This window comes from Apostichopus japonicus, chromosome 18 (genome assembly GCF_037975245.1).
Source record: "Apostichopus japonicus isolate 1M-3 chromosome 18, ASM3797524v1, whole genome shotgun sequence".
In the NCBI taxonomy this organism is placed as follows: Eukaryota; Metazoa; Echinodermata; class Holothuroidea; order Aspidochirotida; family Stichopodidae; genus Apostichopus; species Apostichopus japonicus.
The window spans coordinates 16293894-16319157 of NC_092578.1; the positions used below are offsets into that span (position 1 = coordinate 16293894).

General features: G+C 36.6%; 2 protein-coding genes across 3 annotated transcripts; one reads left to right on the forward strand and one right to left on the reverse strand.

Annotated features, from left to right (window-relative positions):
• Positions 1-1594: 1594 nt before the first annotated feature.
• Positions 1595-17557, forward strand: LOC139958579 (insulin-induced gene 2 protein-like). Of its 2 annotated transcripts, XM_071955732.1 has the most exons (7): positions 1595-1895; positions 6610-6673; positions 9894-10401; positions 11176-11300; positions 11781-11947; positions 12524-12623; positions 13085-17557. In XM_071955732.1, exons 3-7 carry the CDS (start codon positions 10200-10202, stop codon positions 13118-13120), a joined length of 630 nt encoding a protein of 209 aa, XP_071811833.1. In that variant the 5' UTR covers positions 1595-1895; positions 6610-6673; positions 9894-10199; the 3' UTR covers positions 13121-17557. The 2 variants fall into 2 exon arrangements, with proteins under 2 accessions (XP_071811833.1, XP_071811832.1); XM_071955731.1 differs by lacking the exon at positions 6610-6673.
• A 2292-nt stretch (positions 17558-19849) lies between these two features.
• LOC139958580 (large ribosomal subunit protein bL17m-like) lies at positions 19850-22992 on the reverse strand. The gene is made up of 3 exons (XM_071955733.1): positions 22764-22992; positions 21418-21486; positions 19850-20712 (listed from the first exon to the last, which is right to left on the reverse strand). Exons 1-3 carry the CDS (start codon positions 22908-22910, stop codon positions 20305-20307), a joined length of 624 nt encoding a protein of 207 aa, XP_071811834.1. The 5' UTR covers positions 22911-22992; the 3' UTR covers positions 19850-20304.
• Between the last annotated feature and the right edge of the window lie 2272 nt (positions 22993-25264).

Genomic DNA, 25264 nt, shown 5'->3' on the forward strand with positions numbered 1-25264 from the left:
AGAATTTAATTTGGAAAGACATTATAGAAACATTGTCAATAACTGATGTGGTGGCATTAAAGAAAAATTCAAGATGAAATCACTTTCCTAACTTGTCTAAATCACCAAACTGTGTCTGACACTATAAACAGTATGAACTATCATGTATGCACCTCCCCTTAATAACATTTATTTTACATAGAAAATAAAGTGTATTTATCAAAAAATATCAGAAGTTGCTTTGTTTTTTACTTGTGTTCTGTTTTCTAGCATTTGTAGTTATGGTTACTTTGTATCAGCCAAATATAATGATATTCATCTTGAAACTGATAGAAAAGAATTTTAGCAAAACTGCTCCCTGACATTTGTACTTTCCTTACCATACACATTTTTGCAAGTATGAATAGCGCGAATGGACCGTTTGTTTACATGAGGTTCGAGGCTTTGGGAAGGTAGTTACATGACGTCAACCAAGGCTAAAGTCTGAAAACCTTGAAAACAATATTAACTCAAAATTGTAGAGCTAGGTTGAACTTCATACTCGGGTGTAGTGTGTATTAGCCATTGTGAGTACAGGAAATCTAGTGATTACTTTTGACAGGGAGTTGTTATGGAAACTCCCTGCTTTTCAGGTCATTGAAAGTCGACAAAGGACAAGGTCTGACTAGGGAGTTGTTCCATAACAACTCCCTGGTCTGACATTAAAAAGTGCGATAACTCCAAATATAAATCTTGAATGGTGAGTCCATGGTGAGTACTGTGAATCTCAGCGGAGGTCGAAATTTTGAAAACATTGTTAACATGATAAGTCAAAAAGTAAGGCTTTGATGAAGTTTATACATCGAGAAAGGATATGAGAGCTTAATGATTGCAGTCAGGTACAATGTAAAAGAGACAAATTAGTAACACTTGGAGAAAAAGATAAGATTTTAATGCCACTTAAATTGTTCGAGCGAATCCAATGACCTTAAATTAACCGGAAATGAAACCACAAGCGCGAAGCTGTGTGTTTGTAAACGATGAACAATTAAAGGTCATTGTGTGAGACAATGAAACTTCCTGAACTTAGCTGGCAAACGGTGATCTGAATGAAGAGGTCTTTTTGTCACTCTTAAGATGATAAAGAATGAGATTTTTTACAACATTGGTCATATCAATTTTTATAACTCGGCAGACTACAATAGGAAGTTGTTGATCTATGAATTGTAAGTTAGGTTTGCAAATGAAATGAAGCAGAAGAAGAGAGGTTTTTCTTCATTTCTTTCTTTCTTGGTCAATAGCTTATACCTTGCACCCCACCGAATTAAGTTTCCTTTGTTCTTCCACTCGCACAAATCAGAACCTTCTGTCACCTACCCTCAAATTTTGCATTCCATCCTATTTATTTCAATTGATACCGGTTTAAAAGTTCGAGGTTTAGCCAACCATGTAAACTTACCGCAAGGTGTGAGTACCTCAGTTAATACATACATAATGGGCCGATATCTTCATGGTTGTCCATCATACTATCATACGATCGCGCTATCTGTCAGCTCTTTTGATTGGCCTGAAGTCGTCCAAAATGTTCATATCTATTGCATATGCATGTTTATCAGCTGATGACACGCTTGTCTTACGTACGCCATTTGGTACGTTGGCAGTAGTACTAAGCGAGCGATTATTGAATATATATCACACAATAACCTTTGCATGTAGTGTATATAGACGTTGTTATTGATAGTCTACATGCTGGTTCTCATGCATTGTATAGTGTTTTGATTAGCCTAACCTAAAATTTGTGTACATACGAACGTATTATTATTAAACGCGATCTCGACCATCATATCTATCTCCTGTATCGGTCAAAGATTCTCCACTTTCAGATGGGTGTCACCTGTAGTGCCATATTCGAATCAAGCTGACAAAGATAGTGCCAGGTAATGTCATTTTCTTACTCAGGCCATCTAGGCCTAGCCTAGTTCTAGTACAGTGTAGAATTACTTAGTAGCAGCTCCCTGGTTTTAGACTTTTACAGCAACAGTTTGGCCTAAGTTAGGCTGCGTTGATAATGACCGTGGCGTATACCTACCAACAACACGAACCAAAGTTAGTCTAGGCTTACGGTAGGATGAGAAAAGGCAGAAAGGATAAAACTTATGGCGGAAAGGCACTGGAACTTGGAAGCTGAGCAACTAAACGTAGGCTAGTTAAAGGGTGTGAATACTTCGCTACTTAGAAACGTCTAATGCCGGTAATCTGACCTAGTTTCGATTGAGGTGTAACAGAAGTGTTAGACACCACCATCGATCCCAGAAAATACACACACAGCTTGCTACCGTTGGTACTTAGACACTAGTGTACAGTCAGTACATACAGCTGCTGTCAATACCCACAGCACAGTGTATAAACGATACAGCGATGGACATCTCAGGTCCAGCTAAAGATAACAAGGAATCATGTTTCATTACTGTCTGCATTTTGTAGCGACACGAACAAAACGTCACTTGCAAGCAACAGAAAGATAACTTTTTCAGATGGCCGCACGCTGTTAAGGGCGAGTTTTCGTTGTTCAATCTTAATTCTTGTCTTATATTTACAGTTATTGCCCATTCAAGTTTTTATCTTTGTCCAACATATGTAAGGATCCTCACTCTCAGAAGTCTGTCATTAATGCTAAGTAGGGCCTTCAAGTCATTCTGTTGAGTCTGCACAAAATGTCTGCTCATGGAATGAGCTAGAAAATATAGAAATGTTAGATTCCTTTATCAGTATCCTAGCTTCATTCCCTTGTTCATGAGTAAGCTGCTACACAGTGATAGTTAGCTAAATGACTTGTGGATCATTGGAGACGCATCATGTACCTTTTTGGTTGGACACTAATATCTTCTCACGACTGGGTCCTTGTCATTACTTTCATTTAATTTGAAAAAAGGTCGCTAATCAGAGCTAGGAACCCTTAGAAAATCATAACAGATAAAAAAATATATAAGGTAAAAAAATGTAGGAGAAAAAGGTGTCCTTTGTAGTAAAACCCTGATTATTGGTCGGTACAGATGGCAGTTCGGATAAACAAAAAGTCTGGATGATTGAATTTTCATCTATTAACTAATTTTCTACTAAAAGACACCCAAGTAATGCAATATTTTGCTTTCTAAGGGATTGTATGTATTATTTTCGATTGATTATTTGACGATTGTATTCAGAAATGAAAAAGAATATTTGTTTCATTTCCGAAAGTTGTAGATTTGGAGGATTTTCCGCATGCTTCACCACTCTGATCACATATTCAGTGGTCTATATTGTACCGTAGTATAGACCTCGTACTATAGTACAGGAAACACTAGTGCCAGTAGTTTACCCTAGCCTAATACTGATTCCCATAACAAGTTCAAATTTCACTCACAACTTTAGAGGTTCTTGTCAAGAACAGTAAAGGGGAATGTAGTTTCAGCTTGGGCCTACTAAAGATCTTTCATGTTTGAATACTTTACCTTGAGGTAAGTAGCATTACTGTACGTCAAAAGATTGAGGACACACATGCGTGGCCGGATGACTTTTCCGGAGTGCATTCTTTTCTAACATGGTAGTTAAGTGACTTGATCATTCATTAATTTTTCATGTTCCAATGGAAGGGAAAGTTGATAGAAGGGCAATCCCTAATTGCAATTGTGAAAAGGACTAATTTTGGCTTTGGTTTTTATTACTATACAATTTTGTATTTTTATTTTAAATAATTGCCATGCTAAACTTGAATTTTGAATTTCAATGCAATGTTATCTCTCTCTAGATCACAAGTGAAGAAGCTTTACTCAATGTTATTTAAGATCGGTGTTTATTGTTCGACCCTAAGCTGAACTTTTAATAGGTTACCCAAGTCGCCTTTATTTGTAATGACTGTAAAACCACATCCCAAAATTCCTGCTTAAACTACTTTGCCCGTCTATTCGGTCCATATTAGGTTTCAGCAAGTTAAAATTGACTGGTTCCCTATTCATCATCCGTTTAATTCTATGACCTCATTTGTCTTTAATTTCCTTGTGACAATTGTGGATTAGGGGATTTCTGAAGATTGAAAAATCTAAAAGTGATGCAAACACTGCATATTAAATTAATCCATTCCAGGCATTGTAACGAAATGTGTGTGAAGATCATAGTATGTAATTGCTAGTCATACAGTGAGCCTTTGCAAACTATCATCAAAAGCTGTTACCACAGCTAGAATTTCAACTGGTGTAGGAATTCTTCGTTGAAGTAGACTGCGTCAATGGCGCATATCCGCTATTACTGTAAATGAAAGGCTATAGCCTGCATGCTAGGACTTGCAATTGCTAGCCTAACAAACGTTTATTTGTTGGGCATGTGTGATCCAAATGTAACAACTCTTTTGTAAAGCGGGTAACAATCTTGATGCAAATAACAATCAGACATTTATGTAGCAGGTGATAATGTATTCGATATATAAGGCAATGGAAGAATGAATGAAAATACACATGTTTTTTCAAATGAATTTGAAGCTGATCGTTACGTAAGTTAAACAAAGTTACGTTGTACATAATATGAGCACTGGACAGTGCTTGGAATCAATAACACTAGGCCTCCAGACTTTTCATTAACGAACTGATGGCCAGTTCGGATAATCTGGGATTCGGATAATTGAACTTTTACTGTATGGCTAAAATTGAATCTTTACATTTTAACCACTATGAACCATATAGTGGAGAGACTGTGCACACCGATTTAGTTCCTGGGGTCTTTGAAGTTCACTCAGTTAAAGTGTAATTAGCTCTTGTTTGTTAGCAACCGGACCATGTGGTATTTTGCCATCATCTAAAAAGTCAATAGCCAAACTTTAAGATTCATAAACAGTTTGGGACTTTCATAATGAGAAGTTTACAAAATATCCATCTGATTTGATTTTGTGATTTAGAGCTCTAGGGAAAAAAAATTAACTTAAAATATATATATATATATATATTCAGGTGATAAATGAAAATAGATCAGTGATTTACATATGTACTCATCTTCTATTTAATCTGTGTAGAGTAGCACATTGCCAAATATTCTAGTTAATGATTGGGACTTAGTAGCAGGTTGTTTCCTATACTATATTGTAGGTGGTTGGTACAAAATGGAGACCAGAGTAAATCCAGCTGTACGTAGTGTGTTGCACACTATATGAGAAAGTATCATGAACTTTAGTCTTTATTTCCAACTTTCGCCAACTTTTCTCCCTTTCACTGGCCCTCCCCCTCTCCCCTTCCGGTTCCTTCCCATCCCGTAGAAAATTTACAATGCATCAATTACATCTATACCTGAGAGTATAATGCAGTTAACAACTTTATATTAATGACAAGAGGGATTAATATTTAATAAATTCTTTAGGCCCTTGTTATTACAGTAAACTGCTGTATACATGTCAAGGAGGCTCATAAAGTCATAAGTGCCTCACTTAGTTCTAGCAATTAGAAGGCCAGATTCATATAATATCTTGCTGCAGACAGGAACAGTACTGTACTGTATAGAATGATTCATTTATGCTGGTATGTGAGGCAGACCAAAACTACTTGTCATAGAAATATATACCAAATTAACTTAGTGAACACTTGGTAAAATTTGACATGTCTGAAGCATTGAACACTCTACTGTATTGTAGATAATACTGCAGGTGGTTATTGTCTGGTCTGTAGTAAACCACAGATCTGTGACATAGTATGTATGGTATGCATGTATAGTACAGTATATCACAGATCTGTGTAGTATGTATGGTATGCATGTGTACTGTAGTATACCACAGATCTGTATAGTATTTATGATATGCATGTGTAGTATACCACAGATCTGTATAGTATGTATGGTATGCATGTGTAGTATAACAGATCTGTATAGTATGTATGGCATGCATGTATAGTATATATACCACAGATCTGTATCGTATGTATTGTATGCATGTATATATAGTATACAACATATCTGTATAGTATGCATGTGTAGTATACCACAGATCTGTATAGTATGTATGGTATGCAAGTGTAGTATACCACATATCTGTATAGTATGTATGGTATGCATGTATAGTATATATACCACAGATCTGTATAGTATGTATGGTATGTATGTATAATATACATGTACTGTACCACAGATCTGTATAGTATGGTATGTATGTATAGTATACCACAAATCTGTATAGTATGTATGGTATACATGTAAAGTATACCACAGATCTGTATAGTATGTATGGTATGCATGTATAATATACATGTACTGTACCACAGATCTGTATAGTATGTATGGTATGTATGTATAGTATACCACAGATCTGTATAGTATGTATGGTATGTATGTATGTATGTATAGTATACCACAGATCTGATTTCAATGTACAAAAACCTATTCTTATCTGCTGTTGATGTCTAGTTACCTGTAAACACTTTTGCTACAGTAGCTAATCGTGCCCAGTCTTTTTTTATTTAATACATGTACCTTTTGGAACGGCTGTTTTGAGTCGGTTTCTTGCCAAATTCAAGATCAACTAGAGATTATAACACAAAATTACTGAAGTTTGCTATGTTGATCAGACCACCGCACAGGCGGCACGCAACTGTTAGATGATAGATACGATCTTACTTTTTTTTTCTCTTCAATATATAGCTGACTACATCTTATCCCCGACAGTCTTTGTACGTCAGAAAGTGTTGACATTCTGTATGCATCAGTAAGTACAGTAGTGGCTGGGAATTCTTGAATTGTGGTACCCCACCTTAGTTAGTAAATATATTTACCGCATAATTATAATGATTGGGTCTATAAGTATGTTTTTTCATCAAAGCTTGGTGGACGCCAACTGATCGTTGCATATGTTTTAAAAAGCAACATATGAGTCTTTGGCTGGGAACAACTCACTTGCAGAAGTGTAATAGCCTAACAGGTCTAGGCTGAGTGTCACTGTATCAATGAAACCAACTACTAGTCTAGTGTAGATGATTAGTTTTCCTTTCTGTACAAGGGTGTCCGTTCGATCACGAATGAAATTTAACTGCAGATGTTTCATTTTCGTTTTCAATTCCTTGCATCGGTTGTGTTGATATTCAACAGAACAAACTCATCAGGTTTATCTAATTGATTTATTAGGAGTGATAAAGTTAACAGTGATGAAATTCCTGACTGATTGATCATTTAGTCAAAAGTTACTGTACAAGGTCCATTCAGGTGATTTTGTTGCCATTTGCATGAGGTGATAAGTGACTCGGCAAAAAAACAATAAAAACAACAAGTTAACAACACATATCATCTGTAATAATAACAAAACTGATCTTAGTTTGGTTAAGAGTTAGAACTCAAATTTTCACACCCCCTTCTTTTGATAATCTTCCTAGTGTATGAACTAGCTTATGACATAATCAAGCACAATCAGTATAAATATAATTATATATATATATATATATATATATATATATATATATAAACTTACTTGCGTTTGCATATCACAATGTTCATTGTTAATCTTTCAAATTTGTCAGTTAATTGGATGGTAACGGAAAAAAACTTTGACAAATTCTCAAAGCAGTTCAGTTTATATATTGCTTATATATGCGGACACCCTAACCACTAGGCTATGGACACTGCTTGTACGTCCATAGGTTCGAAACCGGTAAGAAAGGTCGTAATTCCACTGTAGGCGTTTGTCACCTGTATCGAACAATACTAGTTCTGTTTTGGTGACATATTTGCCATACCCTAGAGGTCAAACATGATGCTAACCAACTCGAAATCATTTGTGATTCCTAAAGCCGGATCTTGAAAGAGATACTGTTCAGACTGTTGTGTTTTGATAAAGTTGGTTGTTGTTTGCAACATTTTGATATGCAACATCAGGGAAATACTTTAGTTATCTTAACTGTGTACATAAGGAAACCCTGTAATGTGAATTTTTGTTATAAAGTTGGTAATTATACACAATGTTTTGATATGCAACGTCAGGTTCAATTTCCTGTCTATATTTAGTACTGCTTACTTACGTTGCGTATCACAATGTTCATTGTTAATCAACAAATTTGTCAGTTAATTGGATGGTAACAGGAAAAAAACTTTGACAAATTCTCAAAGCAGTTCACTTTATTACGGCATCTTATTTAGCAATGCATGGCCATAGCAATATTCTAACCAATGGTTTATATCTGGCATTGTTTCAAGGAATTTCTTAATTATGTGGTTATTGTGACAAACAATGCTTGTCAGAGGTAATATTGAACACTTGAAGTTGGGAAGGTTAACCTGAAACATGGAGACTGGTACAGAGTGTGCATAGCATGTTCTTCGAAGTTTTGAACTTCTGGAAGAACTTTGCCTAATTCATCCATGATACTGTACATGCACCAATTTGCAACATAGACTTTAATCCAGAGACCAGTCTGGATTTTTCTAGTGTATATATCAGTAATGTTCAGTTCGTTGTGTAGTCCTACTTTACCATACACCAGCGTGTTTATGTGCAGGCAGCCTTAGTAACTACAGCAGTACCAAAAAAGTATAAAAACTTCAATATGTATGTATGTATATATATATGTATATATATATATAATATATATATATATAATATATGAATATATATATATATATATGTATATATATATAATATATATATATAATATATGAATATATATATATATATATAACATTAAGTGGTTCACTTGAGTGCTCAATACATACAAGTAGAGCAAGCACATAATATAGTATACCTATACTGTAGCATACAGCTGTACATTGTTACTCGAGTTTCACGCCTCTGCAGCGATTTCACGCCTCTGCAGCGATCATATCTATATATAAATCTTTAGTATATACCTGAAGTTTCCAATTTCATTGTTTTTATACCTTTTATTGTAATTTTTGGCAGAACAACAGTGGATTGAAATAGTTTGTAAGCGAAGTCACTGATTCCTGCTGTCAGGATATAACTATGTTAAGGTGTGTCTCCTTCGAAGTTCAGAGGCACCCGACTGTTTAATACTCCCTATAAAATCCATCTGGTGAATTTGTTTACTCATCCAGAATGGCCGTTTGCCAGGCATGAAAGTTTGTTCACCTGTGAAGGCTTCAAAATTCAAACCGTTGTCACCTTTTAATGACAGATTGAGCTAACAGCTTTCAGATATCTATAAAATCAGGATCATAAAATATTGTAGTGTTTGTACATGGCAGCTTTAAATGAAGTAATAGTTTGCCTGATAGTCTAGATAGATTGACAAATTGTCAGTCCATTAAGATCATGGTTGTCATTTAATGAGTTTGAAGAAGTGGCAGGGGAATGGTGGGAACTCTTAGAAGATCTAAGCAGAGCTGGAAATTAGGGCCATTTACTGGCTAAACTGCTAGTGGATTTCAATGTTTGCCTGTAGAATAAGAGAAGATACTAGCAGTTTTCTGCCAGTATAGTTAGTAGTATACTTTAAGAACAACAAGACATAATAGGTGTTACTGTTAGTCAGGTCACAATAGTCACAAAAAGTTGAAAAAACAAAATTAATATTTTACTACACAACGTGTTAGTCCTGTATTACTGCTTCTTATCTGTACAGTATACTGTTATTTACTGCTGCTTAACTGTACACGTACAGTACAGTAACTGTTGTGTGTTGTGATTTGGGAAATTGATTTTTTTTTTTTAACATCCGTTTGTGAAATTCTAAGCCTTGGAAGTACACATTACACAGTATTTTATTGACTTTATATCCATAACAGTAAGATCACTGCAAAAATGTTTCCCTCATTGCATCCCTTTATGTAACATTAGTCTTTGGAAGGATTCTACAGATACAGTGTTAATTGGTTAAATTAAATTATGGAAAAAGTTGAATTATGCATCATGTATGTATGCAGTATGTCATATTGCTTTCTTCCAAAATGATAATCCAAATATCTTTCATCTTTAACAGGATTTTGAAGACAGAAAGACCTGTTATAATATCAACATGAACCTTAATGAGCTCCGTACAGACATGTGTGAAGTAAGGAAGAGATGAATGACCATTACATTTGAAGAGAGTAGAAATATTTAGTGACTTGAAGAACCGGTCATGGTACCATCGCCGCTGATGTCGTGATCTTTGCTCATGCGTTTGACGTTTTGATATATGTCTCTTGGGAGGCTCTCTGGTTTCCTGTCCTTGAAAGCATTGCGTGTGAATCATATTATCCGATACTGAAGACTTTTGAGACCACTATAGAGAAAAGGAAGGGAAATGGCCACATTGGACCCCAAAATCAGAAAGACGAAGAGTCTCTTGAAGAGGGGAGTTGTGCTATTCTTGATTGGAGTTTTTCTAGCCTTAATTTTAAACTTGCTTCAAGTCCAAAGAAACATTACGTTATTCCCCGCAGGAGTTCTCGGTGACTTTTCTCTCTCTGCGTGGTGGGTGCCTCCAGTTTGCGGAACGGCAGCAGGTAAAAAAAAGGAATACATCAGAAGATGTTTACTGTTTTGAAAGAAATTTGGAATTTTAGATGTCAGTCATAGATAGCAACATATTTTCATTGGTTACTCCATTTGCTAAATCGATTTTTCTTTTAAATGTACAGAATAGCATGAATTTTTGGCAGTGAGCTTTTTACCAACTATATGGGATACAATATCATATCAGTATTTATCCATTCTTGTGACAAGAATGTAAATATTACATTATAAATGAAGTACAAGATCAGGAAGTTACATCACATGTAGGCCCTGCATTAGAGATCTGCATGCACATTGTTTACCTCTTATGTTGAAATATGGTATCCTAACATATTGAGGCCCTATGTACACAAACTCCCTAAAGTATAGGCCCTTTACACAAACTCCCTAAAGTATAGGGCCTATACACAGACTCCCTAAAGTATAGGCCCTTTACACAAACTCCCTAGAGTATAGGCCCTATACACAGTCTCCCTAAAGTATAGGCCCTTTACACAAACTCCCTAAAGTGTAGGCCCTGTACACAAACCCCCTAAAGTATATTTCAGTTTCAAATTTATTTTTCATGTGTTTGTACAAGATAAATATCGTAGAGTAGGAAGGTTAACATATGAACGCCACTAGTAAAACAGCAAGGCTGTTATCTCAGCTAGTGACCAAGAAATACACAAACTCCCTAAATTATACATATTGGTTAGATAAAGATGATCTTAAAGTCTCTATTTAATAATATTTATCTACTTTTGTTGTTTTTTTTTCTGCAGTTTGCATCGGCCTCATGTACCCTTGCCTTGACGTCAGACTGGGTGAACCGCTCCAAGGAAAGTGCGAATGGTCAAACGTCATCAGGTGTATAGCAGTGTTCGTCGGCATCAACCACGCATCAGCGGTATCCTTTAAAATATTATGAATTTATTCCCTCGGATTGGTCTTTGAATATTTTTAATGATTTAAGATGGTAGTGATGGTTACTTCCATCTTTAATAGCATCTTCTGTATTGACAATTACATGCAGTACTGACTCCTAACGCAAACTATTGTGCAAGGATTTTATTTTAAATGAATTACCATAAAAGGTCTCGGGCATATATTCCAGTCCACAGTTGAGAGCTTGGTGAACACCTTAAATAATCCACTTTCAGTGGAGAAGTAGGCTAAAGTTGTACGTAGCCAGGTCAAGACTTGCAAAGGAAATTTCAGTGTCTCTTAAAAATCATTATACCCATATGATACTCGTTCATATTCGGCAACCCCCCCCCCACATGTTTATAATAGATATCATTGGTGTAGATTCATTGTACACATCATTCAATCTTGCCTCACCTAAGTTTTTTTAAATCATTTTCTTTAACTTGGACTGGTTTTACAGAAAATGGATTTTGCCAACAACTTACAGTTTTCACTCACATTAGCAGCTATGTCTGTAGGACTGTGGTGGTTGTTTGACCGGTCAAGGAGTGGTTTCGGACTCTCGTTATTCATTGCCATCATAGCGACCGTTGCTACCCAGTTAATGGTTTATAAAGGAGTTTACAGGTAAGAAAAAGAGTCATAGAATTATTCAATTGTTTAGCTTCAATAACCTTTCAGGTTTTTTTTTTTTTTTTTTTTTTGAGGGAGTGAAAAGGAACTTTGGAGGGAAGGTGGGAAGGAGTAATTCCCAACCAATATAGCATGGTAATATGATTCACAATTGACCAATTGGTCACAAACTTACGAACATGTATAGCATTTTTTACTTATTACACAAACAACCTTAGTATTTTCACTATCATTAGATACAAAGAAAAAGTAGGTCTACTCTGTTTTTACATTGGGTTATTCCATTTTACACTGGGTTATTCCATTTTACACAGGTTTATTCCATTTTACACTAGGTTATCCTGTCTGTCATTCATGACTTTGGCATCTTCTTTTCGTCTAAGATCGGAGCGGAGAAAATCATGTTTTATGTTTGAACTCAAAAGATTAAGCATTAAATAGTGTGTGAATACAAATAGTGTGTGAATACAAAATAGTGTGTGTAAATACAAACACACATGCCCATTGCCTGCTACAGTCACTACGAACTTAGTTTTGGATTACCTCTGATTTTTTACCTTTCACCCGTAGCTATACAGAGCCAGATTTTCTCTATGTCAGGTCTTGGTTGCCTTGCGTCTTTTTCTCCGGTGGTGTCACGATAGGAAACATTGGACGACAATTGGCTATAGTAAGTCCGTACCATTTAATTGTTTTGTGTCCTGAAAAGTTTGAATTTATTAACAAAATTACATAAAATAACATAAAATGTGAGGTGTATATGTTAGAGAGGGAATTCCCCACAGTAATTTATTTTTAATGGTAGTTTAACATGGATATGTTGACTAGAAACTAAATCTCATAACAGGAAATCTAGGAGACAATTATTCATTTCAAAAGTGTGACCTTTCAAAGAGAAAGAATTCTGAACTGTTCTTTGTATCTTGTACAAGAATTCAATTTTGCAGTTGATGGGTGGGTGTGAAGGAGGTTGGAGAGTAGGAAGAGTCAGAGAGGGGGAAGAGGGAGACAAAGAGGAATAGGGGAGGCTTGAAAGGGGGGTGAGGTTATGCAGGCAGAATCTCAAGTTTAGTTTCTGTTTTGATGAAATTTATACGCTTCTGTTTTTATTTTGTGCTCCTTCTTTTACAGTACGAAAATGAAATGCAGAAAGAACATTCATCGTAAAATCAGAGGCTCATCTATTCCAAGTTTCAAAAAAGGCTTAAAACAGTCAAGGAAGGGATATGGTACATTAAACCAAACTACCTGGCAGAAATGCTTGTACTGTTCTTTTCAAGTGGACTACAAAATAAGCGAGGAAATATCTTCCAGAAAAGCGAGTCTTTGTGGTATTGCAAGGTCGACTGCAAAATCTTCCAACCGTGTCCCTTACGTAGCAGAATTTCTTTTACACTCTGTGAACAAATTGTGTGTCGGCCTTACAAACTCACTAAGGATTGAAAAACCTTCCAACAATTTGTGGATTCGTAACAGACATCCACAGTTGACCACAAGTTGACAACAAGGGGTATCCTTGACAAGCAGACTTTGCGGGTTCGTGAGATGTTTTGGTTCTCGAATGGTTCTCGAATCTTCCACGAATCTTCCACGGTGACAATACGATTCGAAGCCTCAAATCCTCCGCAGAGGTTCTTCTAAATGGAATAAGACATGATAGTCTCTGGGAGTATTCACCGGACAGCGTGACTGTCTGAGTAAACTTACGAAACGTCGTCTTGTCAGATATTCCATCGCCAATGTTTTCATTCCTGTCGACTAAATGTAGCCTGTCTCTTGTAAGCTTATCAACGAGGGAGATTGCTAGGGGGTACCAGGAGGACCCGATGTCAGATATGAAGATGGATGTTTTCATTTACAATTAAGAGCGACTATTCTAAGCTCATATGCATTAGAGTGCCTCCTTATCTTCAACCTGGAAAGACACATAAATAGCATTTTACAAATATTTGTTTTTGTTTTGTTTGGCCCTGGTGGAGGATGAACCTTTTGAAACAACAATCCATTTCTTCAGAACTCCAATTTTCTAAAGAGTTTCTTTAAGCGAATCTTATTTTGAAGCCGAATTTGCCAGATTTGATTCCAGCTGCTACGTTCTGGTTTGGATGACTCAACTCGACAAAATAAAAGAACTCCCGGACAATTATTAACGATAAATGCCTTCTTTGGTGTGAGGTACCTTATTGGCATTCATACCTATCATTTCAAAGAATGGACGTTTAAAGGGAGCAAGCAACGATTGCAATAGAGCCAGGACGAGAAACGTTCTTGCCATTTTCGGTGAACATTCGCATTTTAATACGATTTCCGGTAAATCGTGATATGGAAGATTAATATATTTTCGCTGGTCGTAAATAACTTCTGCATTTAAAAAAAAACGAGATGGAGAGTCGTAAAGGACTCGGACTGTTCCACTTTATTTCTCGGACTGTTCCACTTTATTCGTATATTATAAGGAAATATTATATTATTGGCGACTTTCTTTACGGAATTGCCAACAAGTACTGTAAGTCAAAAGAGGTTGCGCATTTCATTAATGTTTATAAGATTATTATATTATATTCCTTTCATATATCTTCATTCAAGTTGTTATTCAAGTTGTTCATTCAAGTTGTTCATTCAAGTTGTTCCATGCTCTTCTCAACGTATGATATTTAGCGTCAAATTATCTTTTCGAAAAGTCATATCACATTGTCAATGGATATTGAGAACATGAATCAATATTTTATTGCTTTGGTAGGTTTGAAAAAAAATGCAGGGAAAAGGTTGGTAAGTTCCCCTTGCACATAAATGTGCCAAACTTGTCAACAAGTTCTCTGTTTTCCACTGTATCATTCAATTCGTTTACACCAGAGCAGCAAGATAAATAGGATGTCCCTGAATAAACACATCAAGAAAGAATTACATTACGTGTGATTGAATCGAGGTTTTCATGGCATTTGTCAGCCTCGAGGAAATCCTCATCAAAATAAATTTGTTTTTGCTGATGTTCCAACTTCCAAGTAACAACAGAAAGTGTTTTCCTCATTCCACTTTTAATAATAATAATAATGATACCAAACACTTGTAAGGCATCAATTATAAGCAAAAGCGTCAAAAGTTTAATAACTTTTTAAATTAATGAACATTTCAGATGCTCATCAAAGGTGCATCAGTTGTTTACGTCCTTGGATCACCGTTTGAGGACGGCAACGAAACTCATCAGGGAGTTGAAAAGAATTGAAGCAAATGCAAGCAATTTATCTTTAAATTTCTTGTTAAAGAGAATGTTCCCGCCATACCAACATACTCTGCTGGAGTTAACCTTATATTAACTGTGTTAAAGGACACATAAACTCAACCAATGTCTTCAGCATATATGATAGGGTTTTACTGTGAAGAAAGGGCTTCCCCTGAACAGCTAATAAAAATCTTGTTTCACTTAGAAGAAATCCTTGCTTAAAAGTCAAGTCTGGAAACAGTCATTTCTTAAATCTGTGATGTCATAGTGATATCATAGTGCCACTAGGATGTAAAACCTGTTACTTTTATGTTTGTTTTTCTCTTCATATTTTCAAGGTAGAATTTTAACAGTGTTGACACTGAGGGCCTGCCACTGTTCTGTCATCTTGAGAACGTCAGTATTTTAGATTTGGAATTTACAAAACCGACCTTCGTTACAGGAAGTTAACATCGTTAAGGAATTAAAAGAAACCATAAAGAATTGTTAAAGCACATGTGGCTCAATGGTGTGATATTTAGACTTGACCAAGTCTTCAGCCTACTATGTGAAGAAATTATTAAATCTGTCATATCTCCCAAATTGAATACAATTAATTTTTTATGTTTGGTGAAGATGTGCATGAAAGTTATCTTAAAGAGAAGATACTGTCAAGATTTGAAGTGTCATTCCAATGTTCTAAAGTTTATCATATTCTTACTTGAGGTGGTGACTAAGAAGGCATGTATTTAGGGATATTACATTGATGAAAAAATATATTATTAATCTAGTTGTGGAGGGAATACGCTTCATGTCAAGTGATTATGACCCAAAGAGTTTCAAACTCCTTTGGAATTGTTCTACCAGTTTGGAAAGTCTGTTACCATTTCAGATGAGAAAAACTTAGGATTGCTTGCTTTCTGATGGAAAAATCCCACCTTGGTTAGGTTAGGGTGACTAAAGCGTGACTTTCCAGATTCATAAGCTTGGATAATCTTCATACATGATGTATGTCAGTCCACGGTTGTACAAATACATCTGGTCAAAACTTGGAAAATAGAACATTTTGTAAGGAATCACTATTCACTAAGCATGTTGACTAACTGTTTTTGTTTTTATAAAGCTCCCTTATTCACCAACAGAAAGTTTTGTGGTAACATTTTGTGACTTCAAGTAATCACACAGTGGAATTGTTTCTAATTTCTAAGATTTCATTCATAATGCAAAACATAATTCATGGGATCTTTGTATTTAATTCATTACTATTTGTTTTGTATTCCTTACTGATAAAATGGGAACTTTAAATACATGTGATCTTCACACATATATCAGTCAATATGCGTTAATAATTGAAGCAGTCAACATGTGTTAGCTATCTTACACATTTCTTTCTACGAATGGTGGATTGAAGTTAAAGCACATGGCCCTTGTTACATCTGTGTGCTTGGTCTTAAAAGACAAGTATTTCTTAAAAGACAAGTATCAGGTTCCATGTTTCCTTGAGGATTACCATCTAGCTAGTGGGGATAAATTTATTGCCAACTTTTCTGAAAAATAATGAATTGATTTGTATAATTTGCAACAAATCAATCACATTTGTCACATTTTAAAAGTGATCTTTTCATGGTTTAGATGCAAAAATGAAAATTCCAAAAAAATCCAATTTCACATTTTGTCAAAAAAGGATGAGTTTTCATTAAAAAGTAGCCTCGTAATGGAATAACTTGCAACCAAATGCTTGATGAAATATCAAATGGATCTCGACCAAATTTCTGCAAAATGTCAAATTTCAAACGAATGGAATGAACGTTTGGTAGAAATATAAGTAGCAAAGTACATAGGAAATAAGTTTTGAATTCCTAATAAAAAAATTGCACAATGATAAATTGTCGTAATTTAATAAACCATTTTAAACAACATTCTGCTTGGTTTTTAAGGATACAAGTGAGGAATTTAGCATCTTGCAGAAAATTGTCGGCATCATTAAGGTAACTTGTTAACACTTTCACTGCATCGTAACATGACCATAGTCCTTTACTATAGCACTGCTAGACTCTGCTAGATATTTCAGGAACTAAGTAGCTACGTCTGTTAACATGCCTCCCCGAAGCTCTTTTCAATTCTGGTTGCTCACATTTCATTCATTTTGCCCTTTTTTCCTCTCTTTCCCCATTTCATTGCTAAGCTGTTTATATTCTTATTATAAATTTGGCCATTGACATGAGTTTATTTTTAACATTGTCTTTAATGTGAAATAAATTTGATATTAGAGTCATGAAAAAGATTCTAATCTATTGTGATTAACAGGGTTTTTTTGGTTCTTCATTTTTTTAATATTTAATATTTCGCCTTCTTTATCTTAAGGAGATTGTTTAATTCCAAATAAAGTTATTTGAAAAAGTTGACACCTGTCTCATAAAAATTTCTTGTGTTTAATTTCACTTTTCTGTTATTTCTGTAAAGTGTACAACATAAGAATGTAGAATATCACAAAGATCTGTTAAAAGTCGATTGTGTTAGTAATACAGGACTTGCTGATAAATGCATACCTTACACGAGATGTTGGTTAGGAGGCCAGAGCCCAGGGTCAATTGTGAGGGCTTAAGAAGGAAAAATATGGAAAAAGAATAATGTGTGACTCATTTTTATAATATACTTATCCAAACCTGAAATGTGCAATAATTGTTTTTTTTATCACATTAGGTTCTCCCACTGATAGGAATAATCAAGAATACTGCTGTGTCATTGAGACTGTCAATTTAATCTTGCTTTAAATGACAAAATTTACCATTGCTACCACATCATGAATAAATTAGCATGGTAATCCGTATATCTGATTAGCAGATGTAGGTCTAGGCTGAACAAGGGCGTAGGAACCGAGGGGGCTGGGGGGGCGCCAGCCCCCCCAGTGAAAAATGTGGAGGGGCGGAAGTATCGTTCCGCCCCCCCCCCCCCCCCGGTTCGCAAGTCAGAAAACCCTTTTCATTTCCAAATGAGAAAAAAATCTCATTTGGAGCACCAAATTGCATCTAAGGCCAGGTGAAAATACAAAATTAAGTTTTCAAAATGGAGTGGGTGTTGAAGTGTGCTATATTGCACCAAATTGCATCTGAGGCCACCTGGAAATGCAAAAAATTCCAAAGGGGAGGGGGCACCCCTCCCCCAGGCCGGCCATCAGTCTTCAGCCCCCCCACTCAAAAGTACCTTCCTACGCCACTGAGGCTGAATGTTGGTATTTGCTTTGAAGAGATCAAATCTACCAGATAATAACATACCTCCAGATTCAAATCCTTCCCCAGGCATTAAAGGGGGTTATTCAGAATTGGTGTCATATTTTCCCTAGCCAAAATTGCTCAAAAGCTTTGAAAATCACTTGGAAATTCTTGGCCTGCCAAATTATTCATATCAATTGTTTGAGTGTTCAGTTTTGCAAAGAAATGTTGTCATGGTAATGAAGAATGTTTTATTTTATTATTTGATAGTAGCAGTAAATATTCTTGTTGTTGAAGTTTCAGCCCAAAGTAACTATTATTTCTGTCTTTGAGAACAAAGATGGCCTTCAAAACATTTACTTTGATTCTTGTGCTCCATACCACCAAGTACTACTACGATAAGTATTATTGCATGGCTGGAGACAGTACTACATCACTATTAAAATACTACCAGCATCTTTGGTGGCATGTGACACCTTTATCACGCAGCCACCTTGCGTCATGGTCTTGTAGCAAATACCAAATTTGTAGATCATTATCTTGAAATAGACATGACAACAACAAAAAGGTCAAGGTCAAACATTTCCACATACATTGTATGCTAAGGAATGTCGTTATAACTGGAGTGTGCTCGGTTGACATACTCCTGAAATCGTTATTGAGAAGCTGTGGTTTACAGTTGTATGTACTTTAAAGGGTGTGCAGATTCGAGCACAAAGAAATGTCTCATGCCGTAATCTGACCTACTTTCGAATGTGTAACAGAAGTGTTAGACACCACCATCGATTCCAGAAAATACACTCAGCTTGCTATGTCAGTAATTAGACACTAGTGTACAGTCAGTACATACAGCTACAGTCAATACCCACAACACATTGCGATGGACATCTCAGGTCTAGATAAAAGGTAACAAGGTATCACGTTTCATCACTGTCTGCATTTTGTAGTGACAAGAAAAAAACTTCACTTGCAAGCAACTGAAAGTTAACTTTTTCAGAGGGTGGCACACAGTTTGGGGCGAGTCTTCAATGCCTTTAAGAGAGAGAAAACATAGACCATACTTCTAAATGGAAAAGGTACATCATTGTTGAGAAATTTATGTATGAGTTTTACATCGGTTATCACTTGGAAGCAGTGTATTACCTACATTAAGACCTACTGTATCTCTGTTGCTCTATCTTCCTCTATCTCCTCTAACTCTTCCTCCACCTATATCTTTCCTCCCTCCCTTCTCCTCCAACTTTTCTTTACAACTTGGTAAATACAGCCTCTGTAGATTGTAGTCACAATCCTGCCATTAATTCATGGTAAATGATAACTAATGGGTCCAATGACCAGTATACTCTTCAAAGCTTAAAGCTCCCCCACTTTCCCACCCACTCCAGCCTCATCCCACTCCAGCCCCATCCCACCCAAGCCCCACTACCAGATTGGGACATTGAACTATTATACCAGGGATATTAAGTAGAAGCAAAAGTTACAGTATTCAATTTTCATTTTCTCTTTTTATTTCAATCATGTTTTTTCCCACTTCCTCTCTTATAACATGATGTACTGTTGTCTCTCAATAACATTACCAAACAATAGATGTTGCAAAATATCCAAAATTTCAAATATGAAAAGAAAGTTCAACACAAGAGTTCATAAATTTGAGACTACTCCCACAAGCAACAGTTTGCATTTGACTATGCTCAAATCAAGCTGAATACACCAGGACAGTTCTCGTTTCTTTACGAATCAAACTTCTAAACTTCATGAAAAGCAATGTCTAGAAATACAAAAGATGCTGTGAGCTTTTCTTTTAAATAAATCAACACCTTCTTTCCAAACAATTAACACATACGCTTCTCTCCACGGGGCAAATCAGTCACAACTTCAGTTGCTCTATTGAAGCTTCGTGGGCCCGAATCTGGAATCCATCTTTGGTCTTTGCTCTGTGACTATACTGGTGTCCCTTCATAATTCTTTCCATCATGTCCATCTGATAGTCCTGTCCGTTCATTTACAACAGTGCCCTCTACTGATGACACCAGTTTCACTTCACTGACAGCATCAGACAACCTGTCCATGCTTCTATCATTTGTGATGTTATGGTTAGTCTTTTGAGCTAGTCCACTATCATGGAAATCTTGCTGAGCACCTTGCAGTAATACATTGATCAACCATTTGGGATTTTTCCTTTCAAATGGCTGTAATGGTGGGTATGGGTTTCCTTTAAACTCTATAAAGGCTGTCATTTTGCCTAGGAAGCCTGGCTCTCCAACTTTGTGAATTTTAGTGAATGGGCCATTGGAATGAGTGTATCTCTGACCCAACACTTTGAACAGCTTGTGAACTTGAGCTTTGTCCTGTAAGAAATGTGTAAGAAATAGAAAATTGAGAATCATTATGAGTCATTCACTCAATAGGAATAATTTTTCTCATCAACCATGAAACATTCCTGTGCAGGAAAGGCAATACAGTAAGGTCATGACGTATGTTTGGTCTCTAACTCCCAACAAAACATTTATTTGACATGATTGGAATACTCAATGTGATAGATTTAAAACAGTGGTTTGTGTTTGGGTCACGATGGTAACTGATTTGGGGGGGGGGGGGGGAGGATGTGGTCCCTAGTAAGTTTCACAGCAATGTATTTGTCACATGATATGGGAATGGTGCAACCACTTGCAATAGTATGAAGACCAATGAACATTGGTCTAACTCCTGTCCATCCACTGGCTCCATTCAACCCTGTGGCTGTGTCCCTGAAATCAGGCTGCAGTTAACCAAAATAACCTAAACCTCTAAGTTTCTTAATTCAATCTAACAGTTTAGGGGCAAACAAATAGTTGTCTGGGCTAGAACAATTAGTAAAGATATCTCATTCTGCTTGGCTGCTGTGTACTATTATTTTACAAACATTGAACAAGTACCGAAGATCTGTGCATTTCCATAACAATCATGAGGGTGCACCCTCGTGCCATGGCAATTGGTGACATAGTTTGTTGGATATCATTGTGACTAATAAATCTTTCACTTTCACAGCAAGGGAATACAAACAGAAAACTCACAGTGAGCCAAAAGTCAGCAACTCTCATAGCATCCGGGTCCTTGTCTCCTCTCTTTGCAACATATATAATCTTCAAGAAAAAATTGATAAATATAAACATAACTTAAAATGGTATCATTCAAAGATTTATATGGAAGTTTCTCTTCATAATTTACTTCCACAGCAATGTTTTGATATGCTTACAACATACCTTCCATAGTGGATGGTTAGTATCGAGTTATATTATGGAAAATAATTTGTTGCAAAGTCCAGTTTAAGAACTTTAATGGCCGTGGCTATTCTTACGACCAGGAGTAACAATTATTTATAAACTATTCTTACGACATCGGCCAATTTCCGGTTACGCATGCGCAGTAAAGTAAAGCAACTGCGCATGCGTAAACGGAAATTATTGTTACTCCTGGTTGGAAAAATAGCCACGTTAAAGCAACTGCGCATGCGTAACCGGAAATTATTGCGCCACTTTGAACTTTAATTGGTTATGATCAGAGGAAAAAACAGGTACTACAACTTACAAGTTGGAAAAAACAGATATTAAGTTACAAAGTTAGAAGTAAATAAGATTAAATTTTATCAAGTTTGTAAATCTCACTATCATACAAATCAAAACAGTCCATCTGACTCTGTACATTACCTCAGCAACCTGGGTCAAAAATAAAAGGGAACACTGTGCAAGGGCAGAACAGTGGGGAAGCTGAGGCAGTTTAACTCTGTTACTGTTACTCTTTAAAACGTTGTCCAGACCTGTATGCTTTTGTAGATGGAGTGGGGAGGGGGGGGGGTATTTCGTGAGATAACACGAGTTCACCTATAGCATGTAGTCTGTTTCAACTAATTTAAAAGCGATAATCATGTATTACCTATAATAAGGGGTTAATCAACGGTCTAGCGTGCGTTACTCACAGGATTAATGCACGATCGGGGATAATGCAAGCGATGCACGAGGGCGGAGCCCGAGTGCATCCAGCGATCGCATTAACACCCGGAGTGCATTAATCATGTGAGTAATGCACGCTTGACCGTTGATTAACCCCGTTCATTCATATACTACCATTTGTGTGGGGGAAAAATCATAAAACAAAATATTTTTGGTTACATATAACCAAAGATTTATTAAAGTGATGCCCCGTAATTTTACCGTGCGTTACTCACAGGATTAACCACGGTCAGCTGACCTGAATGGACCAATAGGATTTAGGAATCTTTACTAAGTATGAATGAACATAGGTCAAACAATGCCTAAGACTTCAGGCCTAACGTTAGGCCTATTGTCACTAACGTGTAACGTCGCAAATTAATTGTGATCGATAACTGTGACACCGTTAAGACTAGTAGTGAATAACTCACACGTTCTGCATATTTCTGGCATTCATGAGCCCGTGCAATTGACGTTTCGATACGTTCGAAACGAACAAGACCAGTTACGAGATTCCTTAGCAAATTAACCCTCTTTTGAGCTCCTCCCCAGCGCCTGTACGGTTTTCCGTGCCTCATTGTTGTTGGGTTTTTAACAGAAAGGGCTTAAAAGGGTTCAATTACATCCTTTCATGTGTTAATCTAGTCATCGGTTATCCTGAAATCAATTCACATGCGCCATACGCATTCCAATGCAAACATAATTGTAAGTTGCAGAACCGTACAACTAACCCTAACTACTATTTGATGGCGCTAGGTACCATACTCAATATATTTTTCCCCATCGACTTACTTTTTAAGTTTCACGTTTTTCCTGCCTGGATTAACAAGCAAGGCATGCATTATCATGATTGAGCACATTCATTTTTGAAATTACAACACGAAATTCAGATCCGCAGCTTGAATAACTTTCACAACCAAAGAAATGTCAAATATTGTCGATAACCATGTTTGCAGAACAATGAATGATTGCTTGAGATCAATGTGCTTTGCAGTATGATTAATATTGCAAATGACAAGACAGATTAAATAGTTCTGATAAAAATGGATCATGCAGCATGCATAACAACACGTAAATTCTTTATAAGCATGGTAACTTTGTTTGGTATCTCGCCATCAGCAATGGATCCAAGAGAAGGGGCGGGAGAGGAAGGGTTTACAGCACATTTTCGACCCTCACAAATGAATAAAAGTAATTATTATCACAACCTTGTGTGTAGACCTATAGGTATAGATCTAATTTATAGGTGTATAGACCTAATTTATAGCCTAAATTTGCCTCAGAATGCACTTTTTTCGGGTGGGGTGGGAGGGGAGGGAGTTGGGTGGGGTTGAGGCAGACCTACGTGAATGTGAGTCGGCTTCAATAACCACAGGGCCATACCTCCCTCTGTTTAAAATCATCGGATTCTGTCGCTGGCTATACCTACACAAACTCCATGCAAATTGACAATAAACCAAATAGGCCTATTGAGAGTCTGCATGGACTGTATTACTGGCCAGTATTGGAAGGTTTAAGTGGAGTTTCAGTACAATAATTATGTTATTAATGTTTAAGTAATTCAATTTTTCGCTGTTAAAAGTTGTAGGCCTATCCCACATTAGGCTATTATATGTTAATGACTATTCAATTAAATCGTGGCACGTCTTTTTAGCATACACATAAACGTACGTTACATAGCCTGACCATCGGTAACATGAATAAGACAAACTGCGTGGTCACGATAAGGAAATTAGCAGCCATAGATCATAAAAGAACACCCACCCAGAGAGGCTGGGAAACTTTAAACTATATAGCTTGGCACTAGAATGGCACCCTGCCAAACGTATACAATACTGAAGGTATATAATACAGCATGATAACATACGTCTAAATGATTAACTCAAAGAAATAGATACTTCTTCGTTTTCGTATCTAGAGTACCTCATTGCGTTTCATGCTCGCATATTGGGAGAGTGTAGATTAATGGTGTATAAATCGGAAGTAAACAACATCGTTGACGGAGTGGGAGGGATTATACTCGAAGTTTGGGAGCAGTTACAAATTGAAGGTTGTGTAAACGTCGTTAGCTTTTCCCTCTTCTAGCTCCAACGGTCATGGTAATGAATTTGGCAGTGGTATGACATACCACTGAAGAAACGTTCAATCCATGATCTTATGTCTTTGGAATGTGACGAATTTAGTATGTATAAGTCAATAGAACAATTAGTGTAAGCACGTAAGCTTTAGAGGTTTCACCATTTAATAAACAGTCTGGGCTGAATCCAGGAGTCGGAGGTCTCGGGCCCGGGCCGCTCATTTTGTGACTTTGTATGGCACTTAATGGTACATACAAATATAACTTTAAGGTACTTAATGGAATAATTTATTCACGTTTTGTGAGTATGTACATCTAATCGATAGTCCACCAATACTTGTCTCCCGTGCCCCTCTTCCGAGACATCCTGGATATGCCATTGAAGAAAAAAGCGTTATAAAGTCAAAACGGCTCCATTTCATCATGGCCGGCTACTGTACATTGCAGTGACGATGAATGGGGAGGGGGGAGGTGTCTTCACCTCCCTCAGTGTTTGAGACAGTGTTGAATTGCTGTGTGAAACTCACGTCGGTCTGAAGTGGCAGTCCCTACACGGAGCATGGATTCAGAGGTGGATGTAAACAACTTCACGCATGGACGCTCATTGGAGAGAGAGGATTTGACATAATTCGGTGTTCATCTAAGATCATTACACGAAAAGGGTTTCATATACGTTTATGTTGACATCCTAATTGTTCAACGTAGAACTAAAACAGCCTTACACAATCGGTAATACAAGACTATGCACGAAAACATATACCAATTACTTGATCAATGTTGCGTCAATAATGTAGCGCGTGTATTTAAAATTAAACAAGCGCATTCCTAAGCAACGGTATTATGAGTCATTATACA

Excerpts from the sequence above, each read along its gene's own strand:
- LOC139958579 (XM_071955732.1), top strand. The coding sequence starts at position 10,200 with ATGGCCACATTGGACCCCAAAATCAGAAAGACGAAGAGTCTCTTGAAG. Across the intron at positions 10,402-11,175 it reads AGTTTGCGGAACGGCAGCAG|TTTGCATCGGCCTCATGTAC; the intron begins GTAAAAAAAAGG and ends TTTTTTCTGCAG. Across the intron at positions 11,948-12,523 it reads GTTTATAAAGGAGTTTACAG|CTATACAGAGCCAGATTTTC; the intron begins GTAAGAAAAAGA and ends TTTCACCCGTAG.
- LOC139958580 (XM_071955733.1), bottom strand. The coding sequence starts at position 22,910 with ATGAGGCACGGAAAACCGTACAGGCGCTGGGGAGGAGCTCAAAAGAGG. Across the intron at positions 21,487-22,763 it reads GCCAGAAATATGCAGAACGT|ATTATATATGTTGCAAAGAG; the intron begins GTGAGTTATTCA and ends TTTTTCTTGAAG. Across the intron at positions 20,713-21,417 it reads TTGCTGACTTTTGGCTCACT|GACAAAGCTCAAGTTCACAA; the intron begins GTGAGTTTTCTG and ends CATTTCTTACAG.